Source organism: Cottoperca gobio, chromosome 4 (genome assembly GCF_900634415.1).
Source record: "Cottoperca gobio chromosome 4, fCotGob3.1, whole genome shotgun sequence".
NCBI classification, from domain to species: Eukaryota; Metazoa; Chordata; class Actinopteri; order Perciformes; family Bovichtidae; genus Cottoperca; species Cottoperca gobio.
The window spans coordinates 20,167,883-20,187,186 of record NC_041358.1 but is presented as its reverse complement, the minus strand read 5'-3'; the positions used below and the strand labels follow the sequence as shown (position 1 = coordinate 20,187,186).

The 19,304-nt window shown below is 39.6% G+C and overlaps 3 protein-coding genes across 5 annotated transcripts in view; all 3 read right to left on the bottom strand.

Moving 5' to 3' along the window:
- Window positions 1-694, bottom strand: part of p3h2 (prolyl 3-hydroxylase 2) — a 55,443-nt gene extending 54,749 nt beyond the window's left edge. Inside the window, exon 1 of the mRNA XM_029430232.1 lies at window positions 63-694. Within this exon, the coding sequence (XP_029286092.1) occupies window positions 63-479 (417 nt within the window). The 5' untranslated portion in view covers window positions 480-694. The remainder of the gene's footprint in view (window positions 1-62) is intronic.
- A 3,580-nt stretch (window positions 695-4,274) lies between these two features.
- LOC115007387 (claudin-19) lies at window positions 4,275-7,249 on the bottom strand. Its single transcript, XM_029430226.1, has 4 exons — window positions 7,012-7,249; window positions 6,454-6,618; window positions 5,566-5,644; window positions 4,275-4,957 (listed from the first exon to the last, which is right to left on the bottom strand). Exons 1-4 carry the CDS (start codon window positions 7,214-7,216, stop codon window positions 4,792-4,794), a joined length of 615 nt encoding a protein of 204 aa, XP_029286086.1. The 5' UTR covers window positions 7,217-7,249; the 3' UTR covers window positions 4,275-4,791.
- A 9,296-nt stretch (window positions 7,250-16,545) lies between these two features.
- Window positions 16,546-19,304, bottom strand: part of ccdc50a (coiled-coil domain containing 50a) — a 19,886-nt gene continuing 17,127 nt past the window's right edge. For all 3 annotated transcript variants that reach the window (XM_029430217.1, XM_029430220.1, XM_029430219.1), the window contains one exon: window positions 16,546-18,592. In XM_029430217.1, the coding sequence (XP_029286077.1) occupies window positions 18,573-18,592 (20 nt within the window). In that variant the 3' untranslated portion in view covers window positions 16,546-18,572. The remainder of the gene's footprint in view (window positions 18,593-19,304) is intronic.

The following is a 19,304-nucleotide window of genomic DNA, read 5'->3' as shown; positions in this document are numbered from 1 at the left end:
GTTGAGCAGAGGAGCAGCGAGATAAATAACTCCCCCCCCCCCCCCATCCTCCCCCATCTTACCTTCTGATAAGCCAGTTGAAGATAGTTGTAGGGGATCCTCCTGTGGAAGTCCTGCACTACATCCTCGCTGACTTTATGCACAGACTGACTGCCAAGTTTCTCCTCGATGCATGTGTTCATACACGCAGCTCTCCGGAGCACCACGTCGGGGAAGCGCAGGTCCGAGAAGGTTTCATCAAAAGGATGCTGCTCCTGGCACCTCAGCCGGCACCGGACCTTGGTGCTCCGGACTTCTCTGTAGCTGCTCAGCGCTCCCTCCATGTAGCTCACCACATTTGAATAGTCGTTGTTGTAAAATGCCTGCACTGCATTGTCATATAAAAGGTCGTAAGGCTCCAGAAAAGCAGTTGAGGATGACAACACGACGGTGAGCAGGACTACTGAGAAGATAGCAGCCGGGGAAAGGTTCCCATCCATCCTCTGCTTCGGTTCAGACAGTGTGGAGCGACCGGCGGAGAGCAGACCGAGCGGCTGTCAGTCACAACTACAATCAGCTCGGACTCGTTTTAGAGTCCATTTAAAAGCTCCTCACAGAGATACTCAGGACGGCACTGGACCAGGGCGGAAATAATGTTGCTTTAGTCGGGGACACACATCTTGTTATGACCCTTCTCTGGCTCCGCTAACTCCTCCCCTCCAAGACATGAATGGCCTGAGTACAATCACAGCTTTCCTTACAGGCTGCTGGAGCAGCCGCGCGCACACACACACAAGGGTCCTTCAGGGAGTCCCGTGGGTCGCCACAAACACGAGAAATAAAACTTTTACTTCACATCATTTCACTTTTTTATTTTTTTTATTTGTTAACATTTTTTTTTATTATAAAAAATGACTTCATTTGTTGCTTCATATGACACATTTTGATCCCTAAAGTTTCTGCTTCAGATCTGAGGACACATAAAGATAAAGGGTTCCTTCAGGTTGGATAAAGTGACGACAAAAATGCCTGACAAATAAACTTTCCTCACAAACGGCACCAAATGCTAAAAATAGTTCTCCTCATGGATCAGGCAGCAGTAGCCTACATTCAAATGTACAAATGTATCAGTTCAAAACGTTTTTTTTAGATTAATAAAACTCTTGGTTGATGTTTAAATGATTGATATAGCTGTATATTTAAGAAAAATGTGTTTTCCAAGAAAATCGCACAAGGATAATAAGTCAACATTTATTTTATATTTATATTATTTTATTTTGTGGGATGACTTTGTAACATAGAACATAGCTTCTTGTTTATTAATGTGCACTGTCCCTGTTAAATAAACTAATAAATACCGTTAATATAAATGAATAGGTTAAGGAGATCAATGTTTTTACACACAATCTATTATGCATATTCAAATACTTGGTGTCTTGTCTTCTGGAAGTTTCTTTTGTTTAGGGGGTTAAATGTGAGAGTCAAGACAGTCAGACACAATCCACTTAAAGGAGACTGTCTCCCTCTGGAGGCTATTTCACTTATATGCAGTTTAATCACTGGACTGCTTTAAAACTAAACTCTCAGCTCTTTATTCAGAACAAACAGACATCAAATCAAATCAAATTTATTTGTATAGCCCAATATCACAAATTATACATTTGTCTCAGTGTGCTTTACAGACTGTACAGGTTACGACATCCTCTGTCCTTAGACCCTCGCATCGCACAAGGAAAAATTTCCTAAAAGAAAACCCAAAATTAAAGGGGAAAAATGGAAGAAACCTCAGGGAGAGCAACTGAGGAGGGATCCCTCTCCCAGGACGGACAGACGTGCAATAGATGTCGTGTGTACAGGATAAACAACATAATACAAATACAACATTTGACAGAAATTATGTTGTGTTGGAAAAAAAGAATAGAAAGTATGGATGAATCCAGGAAAATGTCAATAAGGCTTCCCGGTGTCCAGCAGGACCAGGTCAGCAGGCGCTGTCACGATTCATGATCCTGACGTAAACTTTATCAGTGGCAACCTGCCACATGAGAGACACAGAAACTCCGGGGATGATACCCCGGATGGTGAGTTAGTAACATACATTTACATAAATGCATACAGATAGAGAGGGAGAAGAAGAGAGAGAGGGAGGGGAGGAGAAAGGAAGAGAGCAGGGAGGTGTCCCCCGGCAGTCTAAGCCTATAGCAGCATAACTAGGGGCTGATCCAGGGCAAACCTGAGCCAGCCCTAACTATAAGCTTTATCAAAAAGGAAAGTTTTTATCCTGCTCTTAAATGTGGAGAGTGTGTCTGCCTCCCGAACACAAACTGGAAGCTGGTTCCACTGGAGAGGAGCTTGATAGCTGAAGGCTCTGGCTCCCATTGTACTCTTGGAGACTCTAGGAACCACAAGTAACCCTGCAGTCTGGGAGCGTAATGCTCTAGTTGGTTTATAAGGTACTATGAGATCTTTAAGATATGCTGGAGCCTGACCATTAATTGATTTGTAAGTCAGGAGAAGGATTTTGAATTCTATTCTGTATTTTACCGGGAGCCAGTGCAGAGCAGCTAATACAGGAGTAATATGATCCCGTTTCCTTGTTCTAGTCAATACACGTGCCGCTGCATTTTGGATCAACTGAAGAGTCTTAAGCGACTTTTTGGGACAACCTGATAACAATGAGTTGCAGTAATCCAGCCTTGAAGTAACAAATGCATGGACTAGTTTTTCTGCATCATTTTGAGACAGGATGTGTCTTATTTTTGCAATGTTACGTAGATGAAAGAAGGCAGTCCTTGAGATGCGTACATCTTAATAAATAAACATAACATCTCATGTGCAATAACTGTAAAATCAATACTCTTTTAAACCAGAGGCGACAGGTAACCAAGCACTCAGTGAATCCACTAACATACACAGTAGATAGCCTGGTGTACTTCAGCTTCTGTGTTAACTCAACTGTAAGTGTTGTAGACAAATGTTACGAAGAAATAATAAAAAAAAGTATTTATTTTTCATCTTCATCATTTAACTTTTATTATCCTAATAAAATATGTTTGTGTGATTGTTTTAATTATCATGTCAAGCTAAATATGTTTCAAATGTAGTCCAACAACAAAGTTAAATGCAACATAAACTTTCATTAAAATGCGCTTTTACTGGCATCCTGGATGGTCACTCAAACGTTTACTAAAATACACACTTGATTTATGTACTTAGTTTAATTTATTAAATTGAATTATATATTTTCCATCTGCAGGTATTTTCTATTGTATGGATATCTCCTGTCATCTTTATCCTTCGTAAAAATGTGCTGCATCCACCCGGTGGGAGGTAACGCTCCTGTTTCCCTCAGACAACCTCATGACACTGACTTTCAGTTTGAACAGAAATCAATTTAGTTCATCATGGCAGGAGCCGTAATAGCAGATGCCTGTAAACACAGTATTTAGAGGGTAAAACGACAGCAGATACGAGAGGAAGGAAACGGTTTCAGTGCCAGGAAAGCTCTCATTACTGCAGCACTGGATCAGGACAACACAGGATCCGCTTAGTCACAGAAAACAACAACAACTTACTGGAATCTAAACAATTTAAACTGAACCAAATCAAATGTAATCACCAAAGTACATTAGCGCAAATACTGTTCTAAAGTACAATTTTGAGGTGCTTCCACTTTACTTGAATATTTCCATGTACTTTATAGTTCAACATATATTTTGCTTTATGTTTGTACCACTAGATTTCATAAGGAAATACTGCACTTTTTACTTCACTACATAAGTTTTACAGCTGTCATCACTAGTTACTTTGTAGATACAGATTATTATTACAAAATATAGCCAAAACTAATAATATTATGATATCTTTTCATAGATTAAGCTACCCGGTATCACATAGAGTAGTTAGAATTAGCTCCACCTTTATCAGCTGCAACATTTAAATGAAGCTTACATATTATGTTAATTAGGTGTAGGTTAAATAACATAGAGTACAAAAGAAGCAAATGAACTTCACATGCGATGACCTATATTACTGTTGCATTACATCAGACAAAAGTATTCACACATATAGCACAAAACCTTACTTAGTCTCTTTTTAATCATTTCGATTTGCTTGAAATTCAAAAATAACATAAAAATAAGTATTTACCAGTGATTTCTAGAGTTAACACACACATAATTAAGCTCAGTACTGTATGTAATATAATAGAATGTAAGGTAAACCTGAGTAAAGAAAACAATCGTATTTTTATTTAAAAGAAATGTACATACTATCACATACTGCCACATAACAAAAACAACAACCACATTACAGGTACATGAAAATACAACAAGAAAATATAAAACTTTAGTCATAAAATTAACAACATACACAAACAAATCTATATCAACACTAGTGAGAAACTAGTGGAAGGAATTGTACAGCAGTGCACACCAATCAAACCAATTACTCTACACTGTTAGTTTTATTTAATAATTGTTCTTCATTGGTAGTTATGAACAGTAACTTTATAAGTTCATACTTACACAAATCTCTCTGAATGAAAATAAAACTGCTGACAACAGAAGAAGTTACTGCACTGAGTGATTGACGGCATCTAAGTGACAAACAAACATAAGTATTGAAACATCAAAATTCAAGCTATAAAATGGGATTCAAAGTCAGTACAAACATCCTGATGTTGTGTGTAATCCTGATCCTGATGTTCAGTATTTCTAATCCTGCAGTGGGACTTTTCCTCATCGTAGAAACACATCCTGCTACAGTTTGTAAATTTACCGCTGGACTGACTGTATCAAAGCCTCTGCTCCGCTAGACGTAGTTGGACTTGGGATAGGTGGTGGAGAGGAGCTTGTTGGAGCTGAGGGACCCAGTCGACTGAGACCGCGAGCATCTTCGACAGCTCAGGAAAGCACCACCAGCTATTGTGAGGAGGCCGCCAGCACAGCTGACAAACACGGCATTACCAAACTCAAAGCTGCAGAGAAAAACAGATACACACACACACACACACACACACACACACACACACACACACACACACACACACACATTTAGATGCATGTACAGAAAACCAAACTGTTTGTGTGCTTGTGTGTGAGTTATGCGTGTGTGTCCTAAGGCTACCTTAGGTTAATTGGGCCTGTCCAATCGGAGACAAATGGCGTCCCCATTGGGAAAAAGCTGATTTTAATACACATATAAAAATACAGTGTAAATAATCCAGCGCCTCTAAAATCTTGCTTTTGTAAAGGTATGGTTATAGACTCCCTCTCTTCCTCCCTACTGTAGTTTTTTGAGTGTAATTATTGCACAATAAACACATTTAAAGATGAATTTGAGTGATAGCATTATTATTATTTCTTTCCTTCACATTTTATATAGATATCACGATAATATCGTCATTGTCAATTTCTTTGGTCATGATAATCGTGTAGAGTAAAATCTGAAATTGTGACAGCCCTAATATTGACATATGGTGTGTGTGTGTGTGTGTGTGTGTGTGTGTGTATGTGTGTGTGTTGTGTGTGTGTGTGTGTGTGTGTGTGTGTGTGTGTGTGTGTGTGTGTGTGTGTGTGTGCATACCTCTGCAGGCGATGGGATTCATGGAAGATCTGAACAATCATTTTGACGTACCAGGAGGTTATGATGACGGTCAACAAACCTAAACAAAGAAAACACATCTTCACGGAAGTGCTCATTGAAATCCTGCTTTTATGGCGACATTACTTTTAATTGTGTGCATTCTCTTTCTTGTGCAGTTTTCTTATTGTTTTAGGGATGATTAAATAGTAGAGATGGGTGATAAACAGAAGTTAAATGAATGACGAGGAACTTCCTTTCTGACTAACCACTGCTCAATATGATCCACCGCTATTTCCGAGGATGACTTAAAATAATTTAAATATGGAAAAATGATGGCCTGTAAACCTGGCAGTTTGTTTATTGCTTGTTTATGTTTTTCACCAATAAAAACTATTAAAAAATGTTTTTTTTAAAGACTAACCTAACATTGGAGCTCAATTCTTCGGATGCTATTACTGATGTGCTGATGATATCTCTTTTCTGGCTGTCGATGTCTTGTGGTAGCTTAAAGTCTCTTACTTTACTCTTAATAACATTTAAGTTATTGTTTTAGATCAGACTTAGTTATTTCTATGGTTTTCAACAGTTCTTGGGTTATGATATTTATAGAATTAAATATGTTTGCATGATTTTATAATAGCTTTTCTGTTTAATTCTGGGTTTGTGGTATATTTTTGAACAATCTTTCTTGTGTTGTTTGTCTGTAACTCATCATTATTGCAGCCTATCGTAGCCAAGAGAAAACAGAGATTTTAAATCTCAATTGGGCTTTCCTAGTCAAATAAAGGTTAACTACATTTTTAAAAATGTGACAAATGAGAACATTATTAGCATATTATATTGAGATATTATCCAGTGCCTGTGAAAGCCTGCTGCCGCTGAACACACCTGCAACCATGAACATGATTCCTCCGATCATAGCTGTTATAGATTTGCTCTCAGGCTTGTCGTCCATGAAGCGGGTGCACTTCATTCCCACTGTGGAGACCATCAACGCCACAGTAGAGAGGAAGACGCTGAGCAGCATCACAGCCCTGGTAGCCTGAACCTCAGCTGGAGGAGCAGAAGTGGAAATGTTGGTACATATACACACAACACTTCTCATTTATACAGTCTGTGATTATTGGACATGAGCTATACTTTCTGTAACTAAATGTATTACATTTATGCAGTCTTTTTCTGGTTTACTATACAAGATTAACCCTTTGTCAACAGCACAAACTAATAATAAGTAAAGCTGAAATAAGGACAATTCTACAAAATATACTAGAATATTAGCATACCTGATCTTGTATGAATATCAGACACACCATAAAGTCAGTAGAGGTCAATCCAAAGAGCTTATACAGCCAAGACGCATTTCTGTCTAATTATAGTAACTTAGTATCTCAACAAGCAGCGCCTGGTTTTTGGAGGAGATGCAGATGCGATACAAAAAAAACTTACTTGGCAGCTTTAGGAGGTACTGGTGAAATTCACAGGTTGTTCTCTCATTGCCACTGCAGCTCATCCACAAGCCCTCATAGATGCGGTGCGTCTTGCCCTGGTACTGCTTCTTCCATTGAACCATCAAAGTTGCGGCAACAGTGGCAGCGAGACCGACCAGTGAGAGGAAGAAACCGAGGAGCTGCAGTCCAGAGCTGGCCATCATAGAGCGGGAAGAGTTCAATTAAGAAGTCCAAGAACTTGGTTGGAAACTGAGCAGAGTAAAAATCTAAAAGCGAGCAGAAGTCGTTGAAGCCAACAGTTGATGTCTCTTAAAGTGACTCCTCGCCGCTCTACAGACCGTTATATGCGCTCTCCTGCGCAGCCCCTATTTAAAGTGCAATGCGCGTGACGCATGCGACGCCTCTACTCCACCTGCAGTGGATGATGGGAAGACATTTTCCTCTTAACAGACCAGTTCATAAATTGCGGTAAATACAGACTAAGAATAAGAATAAGAATCAGAAATCCTTTATTAGTCCCACAACGGGGACATGTTACGTTGTTACAGCAAAAGAACAAGAAGTAAAGTGGCCAGTACACAATTATACATTTTTAATAAAGTTGAGTAACAGTAGTATAAGTACACAGTCGTTGATACAAGTTGTAAAAGTGAATAATGCACATGGTAGTGACAAGTGAGGACCCTAGGTCATATAGATATGGAAAGGATAACACATTAAAGGTATAATAAGCAGCAATTTCATAAAAAAAACACCTGTTGCTGTGTGTATCTGTACAGTGTGACCTCTGCCTAAATGTTCTCTTTTCTTATTATTTTGCTCTGTGTGTGTGTGTGTGTGTGTGTGTGTGTGTGTGTGTGTGTGTGTGTGTGTGTGTGTGTGTGTGTGTGTGTGTGTGTGTGTTTGTGTGTGTGTGTGTGTGTGTGTGTGTGTGTAACCCTCAGCCAATAAGCAGGGTCAACACCGCCTCTCAGCGTCTCTCTTTCTGTGGCTCTGCCCATACTGAGAGTCCAAGGCTTCCCCTTTAGCGTCTTTATGATACAAAAATGCAGTATTAGTCTCATTTCTACCGACAATGCACACTTTTAGATTAACTGGGAGTTAGACAATGGCATCACTGTCATTATGACGAAGGCAGGAGCCGCCCACTTTGAGCTTCTCAACGGCTCTTCAGAAACGTCATGGCGGCTACAACCATAATTTATACAGTCTAAGATATACAGACATAACAGCTGTGAATGAAAATAAAGTTGTATTACTCTGATTTACTGCTTTGTTCTCGCTAATGTTGCAAGCTCTCTCTCCCTCTCTCTCTGTCCATTGGCTCCCTCTTGCTATGGCGGCCATCTAAAGTGGCAGTGGGTTATCTGCTGGTTACCATTTGGACATCTTATGTCAAGAGATACAGAGCTTTAAAAAGAGTCCATCATTTCATATTGACTTTAATGTACATCTCAGTAACAACAATAACAACAGCACAAAACAAGAAACAAAGTGACAGAAACTTCAGTAAAAGATGAGGTCTTTCAGCCAAACAAGTGATGCTTTATATGTTTGATTGTCAGTCCTTTCCTGAGCAAATTATAGCAGCAAGGTTGTGTTTATGTGTCTTCATTTTACCCAGACAATTAGCAAATGATATGACTATATTTGGTGAAGTGGATGCCAGTTTGTAAACATGTTGCGTTTGTCTGCTAGATTGGATCAGTGCCCACCCTTTCCTGAAAGAAATCCTCCATCAAAACATTATGCGTCAATTAAAGTCACAGCTCCCATGAATTTTCCTGAAGCAAGTCATTATGTATCCCTTCCTTACAAGCACTTAGTTTATTCTTATTTTTTCTCCTCCATTGTTTAATATCAAACTTTATTTCCAGGGAATTGCTGCTGTATGTACGCAGCCTGCTTGGCACAACCAAATGGTTAATGACGATATCAGGAAAAAGTGTACTAATGTCCCTGTGATTCCCTTTTATATCCATCAACAGTTGAAATGGCTAAAATGCCCAATAAAAATATATTATTATTATTCTAAAGATAATTATCAAACCCTGTGGCCTCCGTCTGAGTAGAAACAGACTTCCTTTTACAGTGTGTTCAGTGCCAGAGGACTGTTAACCTGAGCAACATGGTGTTTGTAAATCGGCTGTACCCTGCCCTATACGTGTACCTCTGCCTCGATTGGTTAGTTAGTTTGTGTTATTGTGTAACTTTGGTGAATCCGAACTCACGAAAATTCCACAAAAACACACATTTGTGACAAATGCACAAGGACATCATCTAAAATGATGTATTCATGTATAATGTGAATCATCTTCAACCATCGTGATGTGGGAATATGTTTCGCAATATTATTAACAAAAGTTAAATTAGGCCTTCAAACTTTCCTTTTTAGCTGCCAAAAAATAGCAATCAAAAGGGAAAAAGATCACAGGGTTTGTGTGGGTGTACACATATTTCTGTAAAACTAAGTATGAAAGTTTTTATGGTGTGATTCAAAACAGGGAGGGGTCACTGTGTGTGACAGCTCAGATTATGGACAGGTTGGTTGGCATGACTATGATTCTGATGCGCACACGCACACGCACACGCACGCACACACGCACACGCACACACACACACACACACACGCACACACACACACACACATACACACCTCAGATACTTATTAGAAATGTCACAACCCACTTCAAATTGTAAATCTGAGTTTTATGAAACACATTTATTAAACATTGTTCTAGAAAGATTATTTTAGATGTCAATGATGCTTAACCATATATCAGGAAACATATTAGTAGGATGGTCTAAAATCAAATTACTATTACCTGCCTCACAGTTAGGACAAAGACAAATTAAGAGCATGTTAGCATGCTGACAGCATCAAGTTCAGCATCACAGAGCTGCTGCATTATTAGTCTTATTCGAGGAATTACGAACTGATACAGGACACAGTTTAACCGATGCAAAGGGAAAAATGACATGAACACATTTTTAACACTTACAATTCTGGAAAAAAAGAAAACTGTCTTTGTCACTGAGGGAAAATGAGAAAACCCTATCACACACACAGAAACATTCCTTGAATTGACCTTCAAAACAAAGAAAGAGGCAGTTATTTCAGTCTTTATCGAAGGTCAGCAGGTTGAGATTGTTTCCTCCAACTGTGTTTTTGTGGCTATGAAATACGAAATGGCCACAAAGTGTGAATGCGGTACTTAAAAAAGGCGCAGTGCAGGTTGTTTTTCTCAGGAAACTAAAGTCCTTTGAGATCAGTTGTAAGCACTTAATTGTTTCTCAGCTTTGTGGCCAGTGCCTTGTTTTATCTGTGGTACTGTTGGGATAACAGACGGCGTTACTCGAGAATAGCATTGTTAAGCTGCAGGCGCAATACCAAATCTTTTAGACATTTGTTTCCTGCACTGAGCTGTGAAAGCTGATGTTTCCACACAAGTGACATTACCAGTTGTCCCTCTGAAGTTAGCGTCTCTAGCATCTTCTATCACATCTATCAGCAGGAAGTCAAAATCACAATTAAACACACTTAAAACAGACACACTCAAAGTTGACCTCTTGGGAATTGGAGCATGACTTTCTAAACATCGATTTCAGTTATGGGTGATGTGCTACAAACTGATTGGATTATTCAAAGCAGATCTGGATTGTCACAAGCACAGTGGACACACACATGTGACAACTGAGCCCTTTAAAAGAGTTCAGTGGGTACACAGTATAGTCGACTCCAATTTACGATAAACAGGTTTCATTTCTTAGAAAATAGCACATCACCACATGTCTAATTTACAGTAAATTAAAGTTATCGTCATAGTTCACTGTGAAAATTGCTTTTTCCAACACAGGAGAAAAGGCCGGAGGTCTCTTCCTTCTCATTGTCTGACCTCTTGGGATTTTTGTTGGCAGTTGCTGAGCATTTTGGCTTCCTGCAAGTGCTGCCCAATGCTCCCCATCATTACACAAAAGAAGGAAGCTAAAATCGGGGAGGAGTTACAGTGTAATCTCAGTTCTCAGAATAGCAGCGAGCCATTGGAGTTAATTACACCCAAATATTTATTTAGTTGAGAAGGGAGGACGGAATCGAAAGTAGTTTAATGTCATGTACCTTCCTATTATGTCTAAAGAATGTGACAACAATAAACATAATATCTCAAAAGGGACAGCAACCAACTGATGGTTACAACATTGTGAGTAAGTCAACAAGCTCCTCAAACTCTGATCAAGCAAAAACCCCACGTGAGCAAAGCCCATACACAGTTTGACAACTTGCAAAGTGCTGGTGAAGATACATCTTATACTGGAAAATATGTAAGGAACACTCCATCTAGTGGGCTCTCTGAGCAGGAGAGAGCAGAGACACCTGTTACAATTCCTGTAGCTCACTTCATTGTCATAGTTTATAGTTTGTAGTTTGTTTTTAGGTCTAAAAAGTCTTCCATTACAATAAAGGCATTTTAATTGTTTAAAGAGAGAGTTTTGTTGTGTTTTTGCAGTTTATAGTTTTGATCCTAGACATTTCTTTAAATCTATAATATACTTTAAACAAATCTCATACGCATGTAGTATCTATGGAATATGTGCAGTACTTTTAGTGCAATACTAAACTGCTGTGCGGACACAAAGTTGTTGAATCACTGTGTAACCACATGACTAAAACAAGTAGTGTTAGAAAGGCTTTGCCTGTACTAACACTGTCTTTTTGAAGTTATTTTAAATACAGTAGTTGCATTATCTAATTCTCACTGTCACACTGCTATCATGTGATTAGAAAATGATTGTCACAACACCCAATGGTTACTGGCAGGACAGCAGACCGACTGCCAGTGAGCCTTTCTCACGTAAGTAAGGTTTGACTTGTCAAACAGGGGTGTAACCAATTAAATGAATGATGGCTACAGTCCAGTGCCAAACCTCTAGTACTGCATATACAGTACACATGTGCTTGAAAACTCCTATAGTTGGTTGAGAGAGTGTGTCTGGTTTGTACAAACACAAAAAAGGCAAGTGGTGTGAGCGTGATATTTGATTAACTGTGTAGAATAACTGTCTAATTGTTAACTTAGCCAAAGAGTAGTGTAAGATGATCATAGGCATTAGCTGAAGTTGGCTTTGCCTCTTGCTGTCCGATTGATCCATGTGTCATTGACATTTTATACATGTTTACTTCCTTGTTAGTGGGGATTGCAGTGACTGAGTGCACACCTTCATAAAGATGAACAGAGAAACACAGAGAAAGATGTTTTCCATTAAAATCAATGCAACATGTAAAATCAAAGATGGTGCAGGTGTTCTTCTTCACCCCCCCCCCCCCCAAACTGAAGTGCTGTTCAGGGCTTCTCCTAGTGGATGGAAGACTTCCTGTATAATCAGTAGTATTGTGACAAGGGTCCTCTCAGGTCGGGAAGCAATGCCTTGAACACGACAGACTATTTATACTGCATGTAACCCCCCTGAACACGTGGGTCAATCCCAACCTTTTTCACAGCAGACATTTTGATTATCCATAGAAGGAAAAGTCCAGGTTACTAATAACATTAACAATAAAAAATAAAGTCCCAGTAAGTTAGTGACAGTGTGTCAATGAGCCAGCATGCACAACCCTAAAACCAAAGCAGCTAACAACTCTGCGTCCATGTCGAAATGTGTTCAGTGTGCTAACTATAGAGGACTGAAAGCCAAGCAAACCGTCTGAAATCAAAGATGTCTGAAATGCCAGTTGTCCACCTTTACCGTGATTAAAATGAAACACTGTAATTAAAAGTCAATATAACATTCTTATATCAGTGCTTTGTCTTTAAAAAACAAACAAACCTTTAGGTTGTATTGTATTTCTTATATCCACCTCTTTAAGTTTTATTTTGGTTGCAACTGTACCAGTGGACAAGTATCCAAAAATAAATTCAGGAGTACTGTGTTCTTGTGTGCAAGCTAAGCACCTGAGGACTACCTTGGCATGCATACGAGGGTGACTCCCTGCAAAGATGGGTCCTGGTGCTTCCCTAAACCAGTCCGACGTCATTCCTGCATCAGGCACAGCACAGAGCGCCTCGGGCCCAACGGCCTGCTTCATTTTTACACCTCATGATGAGAATGTTTGCTTTTGTCAACATGCCAGCATTCAGGAGATGTCAACTTCTGCAGCATTAAATTCATTAAGTTCATATTGGAAGTTTTGAGGCAGGGTAAATTAAAAAAGTGAATCAATGAGATAACCATGGTGGATACGAGAAGGTAGCTCTGCTGATGCAACCCAGATAGATAGATAGACAGACAGACAGACAGACAGACAGACAGACAGATAGATAGATAGCAGCAGCAGCAGCAGGTTATCCAGGCATTGCACAGGAACAGTACATACACAGTAAATATACTTATCAACACAAAAAAAGAGAGATATATCTATAGAATACACAATACAAAGACTGTATTAGAATACACGACGAATATACAAAACTACTACAACTAAAATATAAACACAGGTTAACATACTATTTACACAAAACAGTTTATTTGATTTACATTTGAATCTGTTAATGCTTTAACGATTCCCGATAAATAAAGACAAAGCTTAGTTTTTCTCTGATGAGGGTTGGCTCAGTTGAGCGTCTGACAAAATAGTTATCTGACTACCTCCACCGGTTTTTCCTGAAAATGCGTCCTAAGCTTCACCAGGCCGAGACAGAAAGAGAGAAAGAGAGAGAGAGACAGAGAGAGAAAGAGAGAAAGAGAGAGAGATAGAGAGGGAGCGAGAAAGAGAGAGAGACATGGAGATAGAGAGGGAGCGAGAGAGAGAGAGAGACATGGAGATAGAGAGGGAGCGAGACAGAGAGGGGGGAGAGAGAGAAAGAGAGAGAGAGAGATAGAGATAGAGACAGAGAGAGAAAGAGAGAGAGACAGGGAGATAGAGAGGGAGCGAGAGAGAGGGGGGGAGAGAGAGAAAGAGAGAGAGAGAGAGAGATAGAGATAGAGATAGAGAGAGAAAGAGAGAGAGAGTGAGAGAGAGATAGAGAGAGAAAGAGAGAAAGAGAGAGAGACAGGGAGATAGAGAGGGAGCGAGAGAGATGTGGGAGAGAGAGAGGGACACACACAGACACACAACACACACACACACACACACAGCACACGAGACAGAGAAAGAGACAGAGAGAGAGAGAGAGAGAGAGAGAGAGAGAGAGAGAGAGAGAGAGAGAGAGAGAGAGAGAGAGAGAGAAAATGCAATGTTTTGAATTACTTTACAGTCATATCAAAGTGTAGCTGGAGCACATGCTTTTATTTTCTCTGTGTAGGATTTAAATTTTGATAGACACATGACTTAGATAGACAGAAACCTCTCTCTCTCTCTCTCTCTCTCTCTCTTTCTCTCTCTCTTCTCTCTCTCTCTCTCTCTCTCTCTCTCTCTCTCTCTCTCTCTCTCTCTCTCTCATAAGTGGGTGCGTCTTCGTGTCTTAACACGGCGTGTTGCAGTTGATAGACAGCTGCACTCACCTTGTTACCTGACAGGTGAGACACGGAGAAGACATTCAGTCCTCAGAGTCAATTTCACTTACGCGGTGAATACAGCAGCTTGCTCATCACTCTCGTGCCACTTGAATGCGTCAAATACAGGTGAGTTCAATTACCTGTGAATACTTATCATTCTGTTACGGAACACTGTCACCGTGTACTTTTCAGTTTTCAGTGCAAACACCTGTTGCGGCTGTGCTGAAGGATAGTGTGGTATAAAGTGATGACGCAAATTAATAATTACAAACGAGTTTGAGCAAATGAACATGAATCTATTTGCTTGTGAGCTTCAGGATTATTGCTGTGTGGGCCTTTTTCCTCTTGAGATGCAGCCAGTGTAAGAAGAGCACGCTCAAACGTGTACTCATGACGCACATGACTGTATTTCGTTGATATACGAACAATAACTTTCGTTTCTCTTCGCAGGTTTTTTATTTATTTATTTTTTTACAGCATTTGTGTTATCCGCACAGCTGGAAACTTTGCCTGGGAATTTTTGTGCTCAAAAATTTCAGTCATTGTTTCTGGTCGTGTGTGTAATGTGCATCCAAGATCAAAGAGAGGTGCCACACTGGAGTTTGGGACGGATTCTTTTTTTTGTGTGAGATCAACTGTCGTTTTCAGGGAGAGCTGCAAAAAAATGATCTCTGCTTTTGAAATTGACAAATGGGTGCCAGACTAAATCTGCTTCATAACTCCAGAATTTGCCAATGTTAAGCTGTGACAAGTTAGACAAATGTTAGTCGACTGAAGAACATTTCTGTTTTTAAAATTCACCAGATACTAAGGCTATTAGGATCAAAAACAGATACCTTGCCTGATTTCAAAACCTTTTAACAGTAGCCACCTTTCAGGTTATGGAGGTGTAGCTTTAGTAGTTTGGTTGTGACATATCCCACTGAGGGCATGGCAGTGGTGTTACCACATGCAGAGGAGGCATTAGTATTTCAGGTATGTTGGTGAACCAGATCCACTCAGCCGTTCTCAGATGATGGGTGTAACTCTGTACTTTCCTTAACAGTGGCACAGGTTTATTAAAAATGCTGACAATAAAAGACTACCCGACACTACGCACAAGTTATTGCACAATGAATGCACCGAGCACGTGATTGAGCTTAAGATACGAGTGAACGATAGAGATGAAAGACTTTGTCCTGAAACAAAGTAATTGGTTGAAATAAAATCCAATCAAAAGGACACATGTTGCATATTAGCTTATTCTGAAGGTATACTTGTGTGTCTGTTCCTAAAGAAATAAACATGTAAACATTTGTATGCACAAACAGCTGGAGATCTACACATAATTCAAACAGGTTTCTTCAAACTGGGTTCCCTTTTGTTCGGTATTGCTGAGGTGCAGACTTTTCTTGACTTGGACCAGTATGACCTGCATTTACACTGGTAACAAGTGAGAGATGTAACATTCAGATGACCCTGGGTGTCAGTAAACACTGGCACAATAACACAAAATGTAAATGTATTTTGTTATGTAGCTCTGGTACAAACATTTTGCAGATCTGTGTCAGGAGGAAGAGTAAAGATGAAGAGAACGTTTTACATTTCAATGAGTCATCTTTGTAGTTAGGTGACATTCTAGAAATTCAAGTTTGGTATATAAATGCCTTAAAGAAACCTTAAGGTACTTGAGGGTTATTTAAGGCCTGAACGTTTGTTTCACTGGAGCAGCGTCATGTGTTTCAGTGGCCTAAGTGTGACTTAATGAATCAGTCGTATTCATAAACAGTGGAAATGCCGATACAGTTTATTACATTTTGAGATGCCAAAAAAAAAAGAAGGTAAAAGCAACTTGTTAATTAGTTTTACTTAAAAAAAAAAAAAAGAGGTTATATTACAGCAAATGTCAACACGTGTTGATTCATGATTGGTAGATTGCATACAAGCCCTGGATTAAAGAACATTTTAAATGAAGCACTCGATGTTTGATGTAGACGGCACTCGATTCCAAAGTAATGTCTGATGCACAACATCCAAAAAATACACAAAAGATGCTTCCCGATCAATTTTGTACTTTTTTATGTTTCAATTGTCAACATGCCCACACGGTGGTGCTATCACCATATAATAAATAAGGAGTCCCACTTTGGTGGGTGTGGCAGCTTTGCTACAACCACAACAACTTTAAGCCCCCCCCCATCCATCCCTGAAAAGAATTACAAACATATGGCACAAATCTCCTTCTGTCAACAGCAGCTAGCACATACGCACGTTTGTCCTCGGCAATACAAACATCTCACACTTCTACTGAACAGGGAGGGAATCGTTATGAAATGCCGATTTATAATTTCACAAACATTTTAATACAACATGAGAACCTGGAGGCAGCACTAAATGCTCAAAGGCTGAATCACTTTGTGGCCATCACAAACATTTCAGGAAACTCAAAAGCCTGAATGTGCTCTTCATTTTCCTTATCCTTATTATTCAATATGAACAGAAAATAATGGATCCCGGAGTAGTAAAAATAATAAAATAGGTCCCTTTGAGCCGTAATATATAATTTAGCTGATCCGCTGACCGATTTCCTTCCATCCAGATGCACTTCTATTGTGGGAATGTTTGTCTTTTCTGCAGGCAGGAAATTATGTCTGCCTTTGAGCTTCAGACAAAGAAAGAGGATTGGAAGTGACGGCGGGAAAGCTTTAGGGAATGGAAATTAAAGAAACAATCTGAGGAAAGACTAACAAAATATTGTATAAAAATAAAATAAAAAGGCTCCCTTTCTGAACCAACATCACTAGTAGGACACAAGATAAAAGGGACTGAAGAGATAATCTTATATTTTCCACTTATGGGGAACATAATTTGGTAGAACAAGTAAAAAAAAAAAGAAAAGAAAGATATTTACATTTAAATAAAACAAGCAAATGTTCAATCGCACAACGTCTGTGGCGTAAGCACAAGCAGGAATTCAGGTTTGACACAGACAAGCAATGTACATGCATTTCATTTGGGAACTGGTTCTTTTATAGGCCAGTTTTAGTTTGTAAATCAGCAGATATGAAATAATGGCAGGAAAGTGATATATTGTACAGCAGTATATTAGCTAAGATATTTTGTTCATTCACAAAGAGAGAGAGAGATTATTGGCTTTTTTGTGGCTTTAGCTTTTCCTGACAATAAAGAAGGAGCCAGATCATTTGATATAGAGCTGAAATGCATGTACACAGTTGTACACTTTCAGTAAGCATGCACATAGAAACAGTGAGTCGTACACAGAATGTCATCCATCCACAGTTTTAAGGGTGATGGGGGGGGGATTAGAAAGTCACAGCCTACCACCAATTAAATCACAAAGCTCCAATTCCTCTGCAACTATAACAAGGTGGTAAAACATGTCAAAGTCAAAACTACCAGCATCTTGATAAAGGCTTTTTTTGTTGTTGTTGAGTAGTTTGAATACAGCAACAGAAGCGTATTCCTCCAGAGTCGTACGCTGTGTGGCACATGGAAGAGGGCCTGTGTGGCCTCGTTGCACAGCATGACAAGAGAACAGAACTGCAGCATGGGGGTACAAAGCAGCTGCCATGTTGGTATCTAAGACACTAGCAGCCATGATGGACCAGGCAGGCACGTCCCATGGGAGGAATTTTGAGATTGCATGGTTATATCCAGCAGAGGCATCGAGCCCTTGTGATGGCACGGTCCACAGAGGGGACGAACATCAGCACACGATGAACACAGGAGGTGAGGAGGATTTTTTTTTCCGACGGCTAAGAATCAGGGGGAGTTTATGTCACAAGGCGTTTGGCTTGTCTTGATGTTGAGTCAGTTAAAAGAAATAATAATATTAAATCACAATTTACAAATAAAAAAAGGAAAACATGAGTGTGGTTCCAGCACTCACAGACCCACTTTCTGAAACTTAGGAGGGTATTTAAAAAAAAAAAAAGAAAGAGATCCCATTGCCGACTCATTACATTGTCCCAAGGCTTTTGGTCAACAGAGAGCGATCGGTTTAAAACAAAAAGAAAAGGAGGACGAAGGAGTACTGACAGCATGTCTGGACACGGTGCAGAGCCTGAGTCACCGCTTGTAATAGGCACCTGGAACAGATGGAAGAGACAGAGAGATCTATCAGCACCGAGGCATCGCGCAGCAGTTTAGGTTGGCTTGTAGTGTCAGTTTGTCTTCTTTGAGATCTGGAATTGATTTCTGTCGTTTTGTTTCTTCACATAATTCTTCTTAAAATGAAACAAACACTGTTTATGCTTCAGGGACTTCACTTCGCAGGGCGCCCTGGTGACCTAGAGTTTAAGGTGCAACATCTCAGATGTTTTCCCTGCATCTCTCTCGCTCTCTCTCTCTCTCTCTCTCTCTCTCTCTCTCTCTCGCTCTCTCTCTCTCTCCTTTCATCTCTCTCTCTCTCCTCATTTCCTTTCATCTCTCTCAACTGTCAGCTCATGAAGAAAGGCCACTGTGCGCCACTGCTCTTTTCTCACTGGGTGTTAAAAACATCAAATGCAATGTAGCGTACATTAGCTGAATATGAACTGATCATGCATGTGCTAATTTAAGAATTGGTAGAGACATTTACAGTAGTGCTGCAACAAGTTGATCGAAAGAAAATTAAATCAAAAACTACTTTGATAATAAATTGTTTGTCATTTTTCAATGTGGATGTTAGTTACATGCTTCATCTACGTCCTCATTTATTCACTAAATCTGTTGCATTTTGCTTTTATTCAAACACCAACTTTTCCACCTCAGCTAAGCTTAAAACTTTTTTTTGTGATATTGAATTTTGTTTTTTTTAAT

Excerpts from the sequence above, each read along its gene's own strand:
- LOC115007387 (XM_029430226.1), bottom strand. The coding sequence starts at position 7,216 with ATGATGGCCAGCTCTGGACTGCAGCTCCTCGGTTTCTTCCTCTCACTG. Across the intron at positions 6,619-7,011 it reads GTACCTCCTAAAGCTGCCAA|CTGAGGTTCAGGCTACCAGG; the intron begins GTAAGTTTTTTT and ends CTGCTCCTCCAG. Across the intron at positions 5,645-6,453 it reads AATCATGTTCATGGTTGCAG|GTTTGTTGACCGTCATCATA; the intron begins GTGTGTTCAGCG and ends TTCTTTGTTTAG.